Genomic DNA, 18,776 nt, shown 5'->3' on the forward strand with positions numbered 1-18,776 from the left:
GTATGAAGGCAATTTTCTTCTGCTCTTAACTTTCTAAGAGTCAGAATACTGACCATTTTTTTTTTTTTGACATCTATGGAAATACATGGTTTATCTTATTGGATCCACTGAGGAGTGTAATTTATAATTTGTAATTTCAAATAACCTTGCATTATTCAAGTTCTCATATTTGATTGGTTTATAAGCCTAGTGATGAAGTAAATTTGTTTTTCTAGAACTGTGTTTAAGATTTTTGTATCTATATAAATAGGTGAGATCAATCCATAGTTTCATCTGTATTATCCATATTGGAATTTAGGAAGATAGTTCTGAGAAAAATTAGTTGGAGATTCTTCCATGTTTCAGGGTACCTTAGAACAAATTATCTATGGCAATCATTTGTTCCTTAAAAGTTTGAAATAATTGGGGCACCTGGGTGGCTGAGTTGGTTAGGTGTCAGACTCTTGATTTCGGCTCAGGTCCTGATCTCAGGGTCATGAGATTGAGCCCTGCATCAGGCTCCATGCTCAGCAGGGAGTCTGCTTGAGACTCTCTCCCTCTGCCCCTCTTCCTACTCGTGCATGTCTCTCTCTCTCTCTCTAAGTAAAATCTTAAAAGAAAGTTTGAAATAATTGATGAGGTAGAACATTTTCTGGGAGTTTTGGGAGGGGAAGTAATTATTTGATAATGTTTTCAATTTTATCCATGGTTTATTGTCTATTCAGATTTTATTTCCCTTCTCCTTGAGATAATTTTAGTGATTTATATTTTTTCTGGAAATAACCATTTCAAACATTCAGCTATATTAGCATAGAGTTGTACAAAGAATTATCATTCATATGAAATGAATGTATCAGTATCTGTGTATTTGTTGCATTTTTCTCATTTTTGGTTTGTCTATCTGTGTTTAATCTTGTTTTAGTTTTCTTTTTATTTTCTTTTATCTTTATTGACAAAGATATGTCTTAAATATCCCTATCCCCCAACCTACTCCCAAAAAACAATTCTTGAATGTATTCTTAAATTTAACATTATTTTGTATTTTATTATTAGGTTTTACTTTTAGTTTTACTTTATTATCCCTCATTGTAATACCTTTTTCCAATTTTTTTAAGTTGACTTTTTAAATTCTTTCTGTTATCTACTTTTCTGTTTCTTTCAATAATAAAGCAGTTTATTTATTTATTTATTTTTAAAGATTTTATTTATTTGACAGAGAGAGAGACAGAGAGAGAGGGAACACAAGCAGGGGGAGTGGGAGAGGGAGAAGCAGGCTTCCCGTGAAGCAGGGAGCCCAATGTGGGGCTTGATCCCAGGACCCTGGGATCATGACCTGAGCTGAAGGCAGACACTTAACGACTGAGCCACCCAGGCACCCTAATAATAAAGCAGTTTAGTCTAGGACTTCCTTTGATTACAGATTTGGCTGAAACTTGCATATTTTGATATATCATGTTATCATATTTTGCTGTTTTCTAAATAATCCAAAATTTAAGTTTATCTCCCCTTTCACATTATAGAAATTAGTAGGAGAATGTTTTACATATTCTTATGCTTTTGGATTTTATTTGGCTTAAGATTTTGTATCAATATTTAGTGTTATTTTATTGTGCTGAAAAATGTCCACATATGTAACCCAAATTAGATTATGATTTATTCTGAATCTGCCGTTTTCTCATCTCCAAATAATCCACCATCGCCAAAGTAATTTTGTTGATTAGGGTTACAGATCTATTTTGTTTTTCTATTTAGGTTCGAGATGATCAAACCTTACTTGGAAAAGTCTGTGGCAACGAAACCATCTCTCACATTAAATCCATTACTAATAGTATCTGGATCAGGCTTAAAATAGATGCTTCTGTTGTAAGAGCTAGTTTCAGAGCTGTTTATCAAGTCGGTAAGAAAATTTATGCCTTAATTTTTAAGTGTTTAATTTGTGTGATTGTAACATTTTAATTTCTTGAAATAATTTAGTCATTTTATGTCCTTTAGTAGCAAGGAAAAAATTCTAAGAGTAATATCACATTCCTGTATATTCCTATGCAGAACTAAACTTTGCAATAAAAGTGAAGGCAAGAATCATTTATCTCTGAATGAACACTACTATCATTTTCATATTTACAGCTTGTGGAGGAGAATTAACTGGAGAAGGGGTCATTCGCTCACCTTTTTATCCTAATGTGTATCCAGGAGAAAGGATATGCAGGTGGACCATCCACCAGCCCCAAAGCCAAGTAGTTATTCTCAACTTCACGGCCTTTGAAATTGAAAGTTCTGCCCACTGTGATACAGATTATATTGAGGTAAGAGTAAAACATCTTTGAATACTTGTATTTGGTTGAATATTATTAAAAATATTATGTACATTATCCTCAGATCAGCTACATGCAACTAGTTTGTAAAGACCAATATCTCTATAGATTCAAAAATTCTCAACAAAATACTAGCTAACTGAATTCAACAGCATATAAGGAGGAATATACACCATGACCAAGTGGGATTTTTCCCGAGGAATTCAAAGGTGGTATACATTCAAAAATCAGCTAAATGTCTATGCTGCCCAGAGCAATCTATACTTTCAACACCACCCTGATCAAAATTCCAATGGTATTTTTCGAAGTGCTGGAACAAACAGTCCTAAAATTTGTTTGGAACCAGAAAAGACCCTGAATTGCCAAGGAAATGTTGAAAAAGAAAAACAAAACTGAGGGCATCATGTTGCCTGATTTCAAGCTCTATTACAAAGCTGTGATCACCAAGACAGCATGGTACTGGCACAAAAACATACACATAGACCAATGGAACAGAATAGGGAGCCCAAATATGGACCCTCAACTCTATGGTAACTAATGTTTGACAAAGCAGGAAAAAATATCCAATGGACAAAAGACAGTGTCTTCAATAAATGTTGCTGGGAAAATTGGACAGCTATATACAGAAGAATGAAACTTGACTATTCTTTTACACCATACACAAAGATAAACTCTAAATGGATGAAAGACCTCAAAGTGAGACAGGAATCCATCAAAATCCTAGAGGAGAACATAGGCAGTAACCTCCTTGACATTGGCCACAACAACTTTCAAGACATGTCTCCAAAGGCAAGGGAAACAAAAGCGAAAATGAACTTTTGGGACTTCATCAAGATAAAAAGCTTGACACAGCAAAGGAAACAGTCAACAAAACAAAGAGGCAATCCACGAAATGGGAGAAGATATTTGCAAATGACACTACAGATAAAGGGCTGGTATCCAAGCTCTATAAAAAACTTCTCAAACTCAACATCCAAAAAACAAATAATCAAGTCAAAAAATGGGCAGAAGACATGAACAGACACTTCTCCAAAGAAGACATACAGATGGCTAACAGGCATATGAAAAAATGATCATCCTCACTAGCCATCAGGGAAATTCAAATCAAAACCACCCTGAGATACCACCTTACACCAGTTAGAATGGCAAAAATTGACAAGGCAAGAAACAACAAATGTTGGAGAGGTTGTGGAGAAAAGGGAACCCTCTTACACTGTTGGTGGGAATGCAAGTTGGTACAGCCACTTTGGAAAACAGTGTAGAGGTTCCTCAAAAAGTTAAAAGTAGAGCTACCCTATGACCCAGCAATTGCACAATTGGGCATTTACCCCAAAGATACAGATGTAGTGAAAAGAAGGGCCACATGCACCCCAATGTTCATACCAGCAATGTCCACAATAGCCAAACTGTGGAAAGAGCCGAGATGCCCTTCAACAGACGAATGGATAAAGAAGATGTGGTCCATATATACAATGGAATATTACTCAGCCATCAGAAAGGATGAATACCCAAATTTTGCATCCACGTGGATGGGACTGGAGGAGATTATGCTAAGTGAAATAAGTCAAGCAGAGAAAGTCAATTATATGGTTTCACTTATTTGTGGAACATAAGGAATAGCAGGGAGGACATTAGGAGAAGGAAGGGAAAAATGAAGGGGGGGGGGAAATCAGAGGGAGAGGTGAACCATGAGAGACTATGGACTCCGGGAAACAGAATGAGGGTTTTATTTATTTTCTTTTTATTTTATTATTTTTTAAGATTTTATTTATTTGAGACAGAGAGAATGAGAAAGAGAGAGAGAGCACATGAGAGGGGAGAGGGTCAGAGGGAGAAGCAGGCTCCCTGCCGAGGAGGGAGCCCGATGTGGGACTCGATCCAGGGACTCCAGGATCATGACCTGAGCCGAAGGCAGTCGCTTAACCAACTGAGCCACCCAGGCGCCCCAAACTGAGGGTTTTAGAGGGGAGGGGGATGGGGGTTGGGTTGGCCTGGTGATGGATATTAAAGAGGGCACTATTGCATGGAGCACTGGGTGTTGTATGCAAACTATGAATCATGGAACACTACATAGAAAACTAATGATGTACTGTATAGTAACTAACATAAAATAAAAATAAATAAATAAAAATTAAAAAAAGGAAAAAAAAAGATTTTCAAAATCTCTACACATGATTTCACCAATTGTATTTATAACATAATTTCTTATTTTTCCTGAAATCATTTTGCCAAAAATTGAATTCAGTTTGGGGGGTATAAATATAATTTTCACCATTAAAACATTGGATGAAAAAAAAAGTAAAATAAAATAAAGGAAAAAATCTCCCACATGATTACCTCAATAGATGTAGAAAAAGCATTTTGCCAAAATCCAACATCTTTTCATGATAAAAACACTCACCAAACTAGGAATAGAAGGGAAAATTGTGCAAAATTGTGAAAGTAGGCCCTTTCCTTACACCATACACAGAAATTAATTAAAAATGGATCATAGACCTAAGTGTGGGAGCTGAAACAGTGAAACTTTTAGAAGAAAACATAGGCATATTTGTGACCTAGGTTAGGCAAAGACTTCCTAGATATGACAAAAGAAAAAAGAGAAAATTGGACTTCATCAAAATTAAAAACAATCTAATTTTTAAAGTGGGCAAAGAATCTAAATACATATTTCTTCAAAGAATATACACAAATAGCCAATAAGCACATGAAAAGATGCTGATTATCACTAATCTTCAGAGAATACAAATCAAACCATGATGAGATACTGCTTCACAAGCACTAGGATGGCTATAACTCAGAAGTCACAACATAGCGAGTGTTGGCAAGGACATAGAAAAATTGGAAACTTCTTACAGTTATACGCTGCTAGTGAGCATATATAATGGTACAGCCACTTCAGAACACAGTTGCAAATTCCACAAGAAGTTAAACATTTGATCCAGCGATTACCATTTATCATTTGACCCAGCAATTCCATTCCTACGTGTATGTCCAAAGGAAATGAAAATATGTGTCCACACAAAAATTTGTACATAAATGATTACAATCATTATTCTTGGTAGCCAAAAAGTAGAAACAATATAAATATCCATCAACTGATGAATGGATTATTAAAAAGTGGTATATCCATACAATGGAATATTATATGGCATTAAAAAGGAATGAAGAAATGACACGTTACATGGATGAAATTTGAAAACAGGTTAAATGAAAGCAGCTAGTCACACAAGACCATGTAGTGCGTGATTTTATTTATTTGAATGTCCAGCATGGACAATCTGAGCCTGGGGTTTGAGGGAAATGGGGAATAAATGCTAATAGGTATGGAGTTTCTTTAGGGGTGACTAAAATTTATTTTTATGACATTAATAAAATCTTTCAGAAATAATTAGTCTTTTTTTTTAAAAGATTTTATTTATTTGTTTGACAGAGAGAGAGACAGCGAGAACGGGAACACAAGCAGGGGGAGTGGGAGAGGGAGAAGCAGGCTTCCCGCTGAGCAGGGAGCCCGATGTGGGACTCAATCCCAGGACTCTGGCATCATGACCCAAGCTGAAGGCAGACGCTTAGTGACTGAGCCACCCAGGCGCCCCCAGAAATAATTATTCTTAAGAACAGTTGCACTGGGTATTATATAAGACAGATGAATCACAGACCTGTACCCCTGAAACAAACAATATATTATATGTTAATTAATTGAATTTAAATTAAAAAAGCAGTTTTCCAAAATAATATCTAACAAAATAAACTTGAATATACTTAAAAAAATTTTTTTTTTACTTAGATTGGTAGCAGTTCCATTTTGGATTCTCCTGAAAATAAGAAATATTGTGGCACAGACATACCTTCATTTATAACATCTGTGTACAATTTTCTTTATGTCATATTCGTGAAAAGTTCTTCTACTGAAAATCGTGGTTTCATGGCTAAATTCAGTTCTGCAGACTTGGGTAAGATACTGACAGTTTCTCCTGCTTTGCATTTGGGCCGAAAAAGTAAACAGCAGAAATAAATTATTATAGAAAATTCATCTATACTGTAGATGTGTAGTTATCGACATTATAAAAGTTTTAAAGTACATTCAAAGGCAAAGAAAAAATATATTTCCTAATCAGTATATATCAATAGTTAACCGATTTCTATTAATAAGAGGAAAACTAGGTTTTCTTAAGTGGCATATGAGGAACATGTTTCTTTTTCAGCTTCTAAGAGGTTATGATCAGATTATTTTACTTTGAATTCCAGGTAGCTTGTTGGTTAGTTATTCTAATAATGATTATCATTTTTATTTCAACAGCATGTGGAAAAATTCTGACAGAGTCAACAGGAATCATTCAAAGTCCTGGCCATCCAAATATCTACCCTCATGGCATCAATTGTACCTGGCATATATTAGTCCAACCTGGCCACCTGATTCATCTGATATTCAGGGTGTTTCATCTGGAGTTTCATTATAATTGCACAAATGACTATTTGGAAGTTTATGACACTGGTTCTGAGACATCTCTTGGGAGGTAAAAATATATATGTGTATTTTAACTAAAAAAAACCTTTCTGCTTTCTTGCTTTCCTACTGCAGTGAAGGATGTTAAAATCTACCATGTTGTGTTATAAAAACCAGTTGAGATCAACCCACTCCTCAATGACCGTTTCTATGTCAGTAGAAATTGGTCTTCAGTAATTAAGTTTTGGCATATGTGTATACCCATGAAAGCATTACCAAAATCAAGATAATGTACATGTCTATTACTCCTATTATAATTCCTCACTTCTGTCCCTCATTCCCATCCCCAGGAAACCACCAACCTTTTCTATCACTGTAAATTAATTTGTATATTCTAGAATTGTATAAAAATGGGATTATATTGTATGTACTCTTTTTTTGTCTGGCTTTTCTTAGCATAATTTTTTGTTGGTGTTGTTGAGCTTCTTGGATCTGAGGGTTTACAGTTTCATCAAACTGAAAATTTTTTGGTTGTTTTTTCTTGGAATAATTTATCTGTCTCTTCTCCCCTTTGGGGACTCTGATTACAAGTATCTTAGGCCATTTGATATTGTCCCACAGCTTACTGATGAACTCTGCTCATTTGATTTTGAGTTTTTTGTTCTCTGTGTGTTTCATTTTGGAAAGTTTCTGTTTCTGTGTATTTGAGTGCACTAATCTTTTTTTCTGCAATGTCTATTCTGCTATAAATTCTACCAAGTGTATTTTTCATCTTAGATATTATAATTTTCATTTCTGGAAGTTCAATTTGAATCATCTTTTATATCTTCCATGTCTCTACTTTACATATTTTTTTCCTTTAGCTTCTTAAATCTCTGTGATACAGTTATGACTGTTTTAATGTTTTTATCTGCTAATTCAGTCATCTGTGTCATTTCTTGGTGTGTTCTGATTGATCAGTTTTTCTTCTCATTATGGGTTCTACTTTCCTCCTTTTCATGCTTGGTAATATTTGATAGGATGCCAGACATTTTCAATTTTGCGTTTTTGTGCAGTGGACATTATTGCATTTCTGTATGTGTTTTTGAGCTTTGTGGGTTTTTTTAAATTTGATTTCCAGTTAGTGAAGATACAGTGTAATATTAGTTTCAGTTGTGCAGTATAGTGATTCAACCCTTCCATATAACACCCGGTGCTCATCACAAGTGCACTTCTTAATTCCCATCACCTGTTTAATACATCCCCCTGCTCCCCTTCCCTTCTGGTAATCATCAGTTTGTAATAATTAAGAGTCTATTTCTTGGTTTGTCTCTCTCCCTCTCTCTCTCTCTTTTCTCCTTTGCTCGTTTGTTTCTTAAATTCCACATATGTTGAACTTTGTTTTAGAAATGCATTAAAGCTCTTGGAAACAGCTTGATCATTTCCGGTTTTGCTTTTAAACTCATTTATTGTCTCTGAAGAATCATTGTCCTTCATTGCTTGATATCCAGTATCTTGAGATCCACTGATTTATATCTTTTTGTCCAGACCAGATTTTCAGTTGTTTCAGGTGAAAGGTTATATCCAGCCCCGTTATTACATCTTTGTTGGAAATGGAAATCTCTTGATTTCTTTTTTATTTCTTCTTACTTTCATTTTCTTTTTTTTTCTCATCCATTTTAAACATTTTCCCTTTATTCATTATTTTCTTAAATTTATTTCATCTCCTAGTATTATTCTCCCTCTTTATTTTTTCTCTTACTCCTAATCTTTTATTTTTAAAACTTTCTTCTTCTGAGTAAAATTGGTTCTATTTAGCAAAAATTTAACATGGCTTGGTAACCAAACTTTTACTTCTGCATAGGCCAGCTGTTTAAAGATAATAGAGTCCACCTCTATAGGGCCCCTTATTCTAGGCACTGTTCTCATCCTCTTATATACAATATATGAACTCATAAAATTCTCAAAACAATTCTATGAAGTCGGTGCTATCATGATACCCATTTGAGAGATGGGAAAACTGAGGTATCAAGGTTGAGTGATCTGCTTAAAGTCATAATGCCTCCAGAGTGCCTGGGTGGCTCAGTCGGTTAAGCATCTGCTTCAGCTCAGGTCATGATCCCAGGGTCCTGGGATCGAGCCCCACGCTGGGTTCTCTGCTCAGCAGGGAGCCTGCTTCTCCCTCTCCCTCTGCTGCTCCCCCTGCTTGTACTTTCTGTCAAATAAGTAAATAAATAAAATATTTTAAAAATATAAAGTCATAATGCCTCCAAGTGATGGAGTTGACTCTAGAATCAGTGTTCTATGAGTTTATGGTATATACTTTCCCTTTATTGTGTAAGTTTACATATTTTTATTAATAAGTTCATTAATATGCTATACAGTGACTTAGTATAGCTTGCAATTTCTTGTTTCATTAAACTTCTTATGCATGAAAAGCCACACAGCTAGGTACACACATATAACCATTTCAGGGAAGTAACCATGAATAGGATGATCTTCAGCAACTTTGTAAGTGTTTTGTGCTTGAAATATATTTGTTTTTAAAGGTTAATAGGGGGTATTATTTTTTATTTTTATCTTTACATGTCCTAATTTTTGGTACACCATTTCAAGTATACTAAAAGTTTTTAAATCTGTGTTCTTTCTTGGTTTCAAACAGATATTGTGGAAAATCAATCCCGCCCTCTCTTACCAGTAGTACCAACTCATTAATGCTTATATTTGTGGCTGACTCTGATCTTGCTTATGAAGGCTTTTTAATAGACTATGAAGCAACTGATGCATCAGCAGGTAACACAACATTGTATACTTGGTTTCACTCACTCCATTACAACATAGTACTATGAGAATACTTCATCCCTAAGCCCGTGGCACATAATGAAAGCTAATTTAGAAAAGAGTATAGTGACTTCAGTGCCTTCCTTATTAAAAATAATAATTAGACTGCAGTATTGTATCAATGTTAAATTTTCAAATTAACATAATTGTAAGTGTTCTGTAAGAGAATGTTTTTATTCTTAGGAATGATACATTGATGTTTTTAGGGGTAAAGACATGCCATGTCTCTAAAATATTCTCACTTGGTTCAGATAATAAGTGAATGAGTAAGTTAGAAAAAAAGACAGAGATAAAGCAATGAGGACAAAACACAAATAAGTAGTAAATCTAGGTAAAAAGAATTTGGGAGCTAGTTCTTACAACTTTTCAAGTTTAAAATTCTATCAAAATAAAAAGTTACTTATGAGACTGAATACTAATTTTAAGAAATTAGAGAAAGATTTCCTAGATGCTTATCTTTTAAAGCCCCCACCCCCATAAATAAATAAATAAATAAATAATTTTATATAATATTATAATTAATTAATTTGTTTATTAAAAACTTCCACTCAGAATCCCTTCCCAATTTCTCATTTATTTCTTCTCAGAGTACCTGGCCACTATACTTTATTTTATGCAAAACTGCTGTGTTCCAGCAGTTTAAGTTCTGTGTTTGGGTAGTATGACTTTAGATTTCTCCAGAATCCTGAGTGTGAGTGATTCATGCACTTTTCTTTCCTGAGGGCCCCATTCCATGAGACAGTTTATTATCCAGCTCAAGCACATGGGAAATTGAATCCCCAGCAATTACAATAGTTTATGTTAAACAGCTGACGTATTTACTGGACTTCGTCCAGGTGTTTAACATCCAATGACCAAAATTGGCTTTTTAAGAAATTACAGTGTGCACACAATTTTCCATACTTCTGTAGTTTTATCTGCCTCATATATTTGGCCCAAACCACACTGAATATTAGATTAGGATTTGAAGCAAGTCCCTTGAACTCTTTGGGCCACAGTTTTCTCATCTGTAAAATTAAGGAGTTGGATTTGATAATCTTTGAGATGTCTTCTGGCTCCAATCAACTATGAACACAAGTTTAATTTGCTGCATGAATCAACTGGCTGTGTCTTAGAAAACATACATGCTGGTGGGGCCTGCTGAAAATATTATGGAAATCTTTGTAACAATGTGCAAAGTAAGACATAGCTCTGTAATGACTAAAGCAGCTCCACTAATAACCACGCTAGCTTACAAGGCCATAGCAAGTGCAGTAAGAGCCAAGAGCAACCCAAATAATCTGGCAGGAAGGATATTAAAGTTAAATTTTAATTGTAAAAGAAGGTTTTCAGAAAGATAAGATGCAGGTAAAATAAAAGAAAGGTGAGGAAAAGGAAAGAAGCAAAACTGGAGAGAAAAAGAAGCTGATAAAGAAAGGCAACATGGGGCGCCTGGGGGGCTCAGTCAGTTAAGTTTATGTTGCTGTAAAATGTTATCTGATTTTTTACTTTTTAATATTTTTACCTCTTCCACCTACTTTTAAAAAATGGTAAACAGGGGCGCCTGGGGGGCTCAGTCGGTTAAGCGTCTGCCTTCGGCTCAGGTCATGATCTCAGGGTCCTGGGATCGAGCCCCGCATCGGGCTCCCTGCTCAGTGGGGAGTCTGCTTCTCCCTCTGTCCCTCCTGCTCTCTCTCCCCTCAAATAAACAAACAAACAAACAAACAAACAAATAAATAAATAAAAAGAAAGACAACACAAGAGAAGATATTTGACAAAAAGAGAAGGGAATCCTGAGATGGCAAACTCTGACTCTTCGATCTGCCTCCTTGGGTGATAATCATCACTTTGGCTTCTGTCTGGTCCAGACAGGGCTGAAATCACAGACAAGGGAGTGTTCACTTTCCATCTTTGGCCAAGCCTGGCTGACCACTGTGCTCCTGCCCTTTGCTGGGTGAACTCATCGGTCTGACTAATAGCCCAATATTCTAACCAGCAATCAGATGACAGACCCAGGAAGCTATATGGCACACTCAACTTACCATTTTGGAGCCTGTCTCAGTTTCCCATTGGGCAGGACGTGAATGAATTGGCTGTCATGAATTGTTGAGGGTGGCCTTGCAGGACGGTTCAGGGAGGGTCTGATGTGCGGGTTGTGCAGGCAACTGCCAGCCAGTGGGCTAACCTTCCAGGCAGTCTGAGTTCTAGGGGGCTGCCCACCTGGAAATAAATAGAAGGTGTGGGGATGCTTTGTTTTCAGATGTCACCTTATTTTTTGTATTTTCCTCAGAAAACAGTCTCAGGAAAAAGCCCCAATGGAAGTTTAATCATTGGCCCTCATCCTATTTTATTCCTCTAGCAGAAGTTATTTTCGGAGCAATAATGACAATATTCAGTTGGTGATTTCTAGTTCACAGCAGATGTGTTTCTCTGCTGAAGTCTTTCCTGTCTTTATCTGATAAAGGTTAAATTTCCTGACTTGAATCCAATTACTTTTCCATCTGTATTTCATGCCATAGGGTTATGATGTCAGCTCCCAAATATGTGTTTGGAAGGAAAGAGATCAGTTTCTGGTCGTTACTTGACTCCCTCCCTCATCTTTTTCTCCCTGCGTCCAGATGTGCCTGGGGAAATAGAAACAAAAAACTAACCAGTGAAATGTTTCTGGGTAGAAATTCTGAAGAGTTTTTTAGTAACATTATGAAACTAGGTTTTACATGTTTGCTTATCTAAAGTACAAAATATTTGAATTTTGAAAGAATATAGTTGATTAGCTTACTAATCTTACTATTTTAAATTGCAATTTTATATCCTATTAGCATCTCCTGCATATGTATTAAAATAATCTTACCAAGAGGAGACTTTAAAGGTATAAGAAAGAATAGAGAGATAAAGAAATGATGCCTTTCTATTTTACTATTAGACGAAAACCCATATAACGCTCAGTCCAATGTTTTTCAAACATTGCAACATTCATGCCTCATTAGTAAGGTCAACCTAACAACTTACTAGGTTGTTATCTGCATTTGTTCAAAGTATGGAACAGAAAAAAGAATAGAATAGAAAGTATCAGTTTATCATACAAAGTTTGGTGTTACCTCATGAAACCTGTTTGCAATATTCATGTATGTGCATGATTGATGTAAATGTAAATGTAAATTTTTGTGGTGTGTCAGAAAGTTCAAAACACAAATCTGATTTAATTACTTACTTTTTTAATGGGGGAAAGTGAAGACCACCATTGAATTTTCCTCTCAAGAATGCACAGCTAGGGGGCGCCTGGGTGGCTCAGTCGGTTAAGCGGCTGCCTTCGGCTCAGGTCATGATCCCAGGGTCCTGGGATCGAGCCCCATGTCCGGCTCCCTGCTCAGCGGAGAGCCTGCTTCTCCCTCTCCCTCTGCCTGCCACTCTGCCTACTTGTGCTCTCTATCTCTCTGTCAAATAAATAAATAAAATCTTTAAAAAAATAAAAAAAAAAATAAAAAAAAAATAAAAAGAATGCACAGCTAGTCGGTTTAGAAGCTAAACCAAAACAATCCTGTCCCAACATCTAATCTATTTGTTTCATCCTGTCCAGGTGAGCTCTTAGAAATGCTCCAGATTAAATGTACTTGGTGTGGCTGGTAACATACAACTTTTAAGAGTATGAAACGACCATAATGAACTTTTCCCTATTTTCTGCAAAAAAAGGCGGGGGCTTTATAGTTGTCTGGGGAAATGGTAAGGAAGTGTCAGACCCACATCAATATAGGATTAAAAGTGGGTGGCAGTGGGCTTTCCCAACCCCCCCCCATTCCCAGTTCAGAGTTCCCACCTACCGCATAGTCTGTATTTCATCAGTTACCCTGGAATGAGCCCAGAAGAGGCACCTAAGAGTGAGAAGTTAAGTGATTACAAAAAGGGCAAAAGAGGGTTTCTTTAGAAGAAATGAATAGGGAATACTGTTTCTATTTTCAAACTTCAGTCTGGGAGAGCAGTGTTCTCAAACTCTAGCGTTTATAAGAAACTTGGGGTGGGATTTTCTTGTTACAAATTCAGGTATCAGGTCCCCACCCAGAAATTCAGATTCAAATATGTCTAGGGTGGGTTTTCACCAATTCAAATGGATCTAATGAAACTTTGCAGTTCCTCAGAGATTCTGGGAGTTAAGTCTTAGCACATAAATTGCTATTGAATTACAAGTAAGGTGTAATGGGGAATTAGACTTTAACTGGTCATGCCGGAAAGTATTTTCCATGTTACTGAAAGGCTGATGGCTAAGTCACAAGTTTTGGTTCGTAGGCCAGCCCTGACACTACCTTGGAGAAGTACCAAGCTCCTTCATTCTTTTCATCCACTTTGAACTCTATATTTTCTGTTATGAGATATTCAGATATTTTCCTTCTGGGAAAGGTTTTTAGTTAGTCTATTGATCTTTTAAAGGTTTACTTTCTCCTTGGTCAGTATGTTCTCCTATTTTTGTATATATGGGTATCCTACCACTTCACAGGTCAGTAGATTTGTCCTATTTAATTTATTACATTTCTTCATCCTTAGAATGAAGGTGCTAAATGAAACATTTGTGATATTCCTAGTCTTCTGCTCACCTTCATTTCTAAATTGACATTCTCTGCATGGAAGAACCAGGGATTGTTAAAAAGCACAGGATTTGGAAACGAGAGGACTTTAGTTTGAATTTTATCTTTGTCATGCCTGAACTAAGTGATGCTCAGAACTTAACCTCCAGGAGTCTGAGATCCCTCATCTATACCTCTCTAAAAAGTGGACATTGTGACAAGTGGCTGTTTCACATAGTTGGGGAAGATTAAATGAGATATTCTATGTGAAAATTATATAATAGCTGTAAACCACCATGACTATTCCAGGTTTAAAATGGAATTACTGAGGTCCAGGTACAATTTCACAATAGCTGCGTTGGTGAGTTAACTTATATTCATAATCAATTAGTCACCTGTGAGGGGAAGGAGAAAGCCATGGCCATGACCGCCTAGCAGTGAATTGTGGCAAAATGTTAGATTTTGGTTAAGGAAGAGTCTTTTTTCCTAAAAGAGAATCTGAAGCTGAAATTTCATCTTCTCTAAAGTCTTCCCTTTGAAGAATGTTAACCAAATATGCCCGCTGAAGCAGGTGATGGTTCCTGGGTTGACTATTCAATAAATTTTCAGGAAGTCTGAGATCATATGGATTTATGCAGACATGGAAGTTTCATAAATGAAATCAGAAAGCACTACCTATGGATTGATCTCTAATGTAATTGGATAATCACATAGGTTATCACAAATGGCAAAGCAGGGAGGTGGTGGAGCAGTTACCCGTGATCTACCCGTGATCTCACAAGGTGACGCAGTCTTCTGTGGATCAGTTCATCCCCTTCCTGTCTCCCAGATCATATGGGACTGATGTCATCATCACTGCTTTGTGGATTAAGGATTATCTATGTTTGAGATTTTCCTTTTTGATAATGAACTGAATGCTATGTTATTAAAACTTATTTGAAAATGTTTAGTGGAGGGAGAGATACGTTTTTAGAAAGATACAGTTTTGTGATTTTGTAAGGGTTCACAGAGGACATTTGTATATTTTCTCTTTCCTTTCTTTACTTTATTTGGTTGTTGGGGTTGGTCAGAAAGAGAGAGATATGAGGCGTACTAATAGTTGTTTTTGATCTTCAGAGAGGTGCTTTTCCTTTGCTAGTTCAGCTGAATATAATGGATGGAAGAAATGTATTTTTCTCCTTCTTCACTTTGTAAATGTTAGACCATCATAAAAAGCAAACTGTCATTGGATCTGAGTTTTCCTTTAGCAAGATGAGATATAAAGAAAAGGCATTTTTAGGGGCGCCTGGGTGGCTCAGTTAGTTAAGCATCTGACTCTTGATTTCAGCTCAGGTCATGATCTCAGGGTCATGAGATTGAGCCCCACATTGGACTCCATGTGGAATGTGGAGCCTGCTTGCAATTCTCTCTCCCTCTCTCTCATCCCTTCCTCCCCCAAGTCCCCCACCCTGCATGCAAGATCGCATGCACGCACAGCGCTCTCTCTCTCTCTAAAAAAGAAAAAAAAAAAAAGAAAGAAAAGCATTTTTATGTTACATTTTGTATATGTATAACAAACATCAGGCAACACATGAATTTCCTTTTGTGGAATTATATCCAATTTTAATTATTTGTGCTTTATTGCAAAGCAGAAGAGAAAACCAAAGCCTAGCATTAATATGTCTCAGTATTAATATTATTCTCGAAAGAGCCATTTATACTGTGAAGGGAAGAGAACATAAACTTTCTACAGACTTCAGTGTTAGATAAGAGGAGTTACTAACCTCTCCAGAAATAGATGCAGTAAGTTCAGAAAACCACTGTTTTTCTCTCCACAAAACCAGACATGTGAATCTCATAAAACTACAGTCAAATTTTAATATTAAATATTCTATTTAATATTTATAGCAGATATACCTTCAAAATATTTTTTATTTCTCTATTTTAGTTTCATTTATTATTCATTGGATAGCTGAATTATTTATTGGCTTTACTCTAGAGAACTCAACCTGTCTTTGCATGGAACCTTCAAACTTTTAATATAACAGAGATTTTTATTTCATAATTTCATAAAGTAAAATTCACCTGTAGATTCAACAAATATGTGTATGCATGTAATCACTTCTCCATTCAAGATATAGAACAATTTTATCACCCCAGAAGGTATCTTTGTATCCTTTTGATCGATCCTTCTACATCCTCCATCTCAACAACTGCAGACCTGGTTCTTATCACTATGAATTAGTTTTTTTTCTGTTCAGAAAGCAAATATGAGTGGGAGCATGCAGTATATACCCTTTTATATCTGGCTTCTTTCATTTATCATAATGCTTCTGAAATTTGTTCATATTGTTCTATTTATAAGTAGTACTTTTTGTTTAATTGCTGAATTGCCTTCCATTGTATGGCTATATCATAATTTGGTTATCCATTCACCTATTTTTGGATAGTTGGATTGTTTCCAGTTCTTAGCTATTATGAAAAAAACCTGCTGTGAACATTGATGTACAGTTTTTTTTGTGGATTTGGGTCATCAGTTCTCTTAGATAAATACCTAAAAGTAGAATTTCTGGGTCATATGGTAATTCTATGTTTCATTTTATGAAAAACTGCCAGGCTTTTTTTCTAAAGTGATTATGCCATTTTATATTCTCACCTGCAATGAAGGAGAATTACCCTCTCTCCACCTCTTTGTCAACACTTGGTATTGCCAATCTTTCATGTTTAGCTTCTAGTAGTTGTGTAGTAGTGCCTCATTGTTGTTTTAATTCGCATGTCTGTGATGACTAATAGTGCTGAGGACCTTTTCACATGCTTATTGACCATTTATACATCTTCTTTTATGAGGTGCACATTAAATAATTTGGTTCATTTTTATTTGTGTAATTTGTCTTATTATTGTCTTAAATTATATATTCTGGAAACAGGTATGTCCCTTGTCAGATAAATGCATTGCAAATATTTTCTCTTTGTGTGAAGCTAGCCTTTTTTTTCTTCCTTCCCTTAACGGTATTGTTTGAAGGGCAGAAGTATAATATGTCCTTTTTTCCTTTTCTGGTTACTGTTTTTTTGTATATTGTCTAAGAAATCTGTGCCTGCTAAAGTTGTGAGGATTTTTTTCCTGTGCATTCTTCTACAAGCTTTATAGTTCGAAGTTTCACATTTATGCTTATGATCCATTTGAGCTAATTTTTCTATATCAGATGTGAATTATGTGTCCAAGTTAACAAATGGTATTTAATTGTTCAAACACTATTTGTTGTGAAGATTCTCCTTTTTTCACTGAATTGCATTTACATTCTTGTTGCAAATGGATTGCCCATGCATGTTTGGGTCTGCTTCTGGAATCTCCATTCTATCCCATAGGACACTATATTACAATATTATGTAATTGTATAGTGTATCTTAAAATCAGGAAGTATAAGTCCTCCAGATTTTTCAAAGTTGTTTTGGTTATCCTAGATCCTTTACATTTCTATATATCTTTTACAAAGCTTTTCAATTTTTACTTAAAAAACCACACCAAACCAAACCTAAACAAAAATTGGGAATTTGATGGAGAATATATTGAATTTATAGATCAATGTGGTGTCAAAGGGCATCTTAAATTGAGTCTGCCAATCCATAAACATATTTTACTTCTCCATTTATTCAAATATTTTTAAATTTCTGTCAGCAATGTTTTAAAGTTTTCACTATAGAGTTTTTACATATTTCCGTTAAACTTATTATTAAGTGCTTTATGTTTTTATACTATTATAAATGATATTTTAAATTTAATTTTTCAGTTCTTTGGCTCATATTTGCAAGTTAAATTGATTTTTGTATATTTACCTTTATCCTGTAACTTTGTTAAACCCAGTTATTCTAGTAACTTTTTAGTAGTTTACTTAGTATATTCAATGTAGATGATCATATCTGACAATAAGAACAGCTATATTTTTTCCTTTCCAATCTCTCTCTCTCTCTGCCTTATTATGATGGTGAGCGACTTCTGTATTCTGTATTATGTTGAATAGAAAAGATGAAACTGAACATATTGGCCTTGTTCTTAATCTTAACTGGAAAGCATTTAATCCTTTATTCCTTAAGTGTCATGTTAGCTTTGGGTTTTTCATAGATGCCCTTCTTTTGCTACTGTTCTCTTTTCTTTTCAGCTTACAGAATATTTTTAATACTCCATTTTATTGCCTTCATTGACTTTTTAAGAAAAGATTTTATTTATTTATTTATTTAGAGCATGAGCAGGGGGAGGGGCAGAAGGAGAGGGAGAGAGAATCTCAAGCAGACTCCTCTCTGAGCATGGAGACTGACATGGATCTCCATCTTATGACCCTGAGATCATGATCTGAGCTGATATCAAGAGTCTGACGCTTAACGGACTGAGCCACCCAGGTGCCCCTCTCATTGACTTTTTAAATTGTACCTCTTTTTTATGTATTTGCTCAAGGGATAACAAAATGCTTTCTTAGCTTATCAGTAAGTCTGCTTAGAGTTAATATGCCACTACTTTACACTTCGCACCTTATATTTTATAGCTGACACTATATTTCATACACTTCTCACTTCTCAAATGTAATAACCTCACAACAGTATATAATTCTGTCTGCCTCTTCTTTATGCTACTTTAATTGTATCTTTTAATTCTACTTATATTATAAACTCCACCTTACTATTATTTTTGCTTTACATGATTAGTTGTCTTTT

At 35.4% G+C, this 18,776-nt stretch overlaps 1 protein-coding gene across 1 annotated transcript in view; it reads left to right on the forward strand.

Annotated features, from left to right (window-relative positions):
• The window catches only part of CUBN (cubilin), a 265,132-nt gene that overhangs the window by 49,457 nt on the left and 196,899 nt on the right, over positions 1-18,776 (forward strand). Inside the window, exons 18-22 of the mRNA XM_027595548.2 lie at positions 1,732-1,876; positions 2,104-2,282; positions 6,076-6,241; positions 6,589-6,805; positions 9,377-9,507. Of these exons, the coding sequence (XP_027451349.2) occupies positions 1,732-1,876; positions 2,104-2,282; positions 6,076-6,241; positions 6,589-6,805; positions 9,377-9,507 (838 nt within the window). The remainder of the gene's footprint in view (positions 1-1,731; positions 1,877-2,103; positions 2,283-6,075; positions 6,242-6,588; positions 6,806-9,376; positions 9,508-18,776) is intronic.

This window comes from Zalophus californianus, chromosome 9, assembly GCF_009762305.2.
Source record: "Zalophus californianus isolate mZalCal1 chromosome 9, mZalCal1.pri.v2, whole genome shotgun sequence".
In the NCBI taxonomy this organism is placed as follows: Eukaryota; Metazoa; Chordata; class Mammalia; order Carnivora; family Otariidae; genus Zalophus; species Zalophus californianus.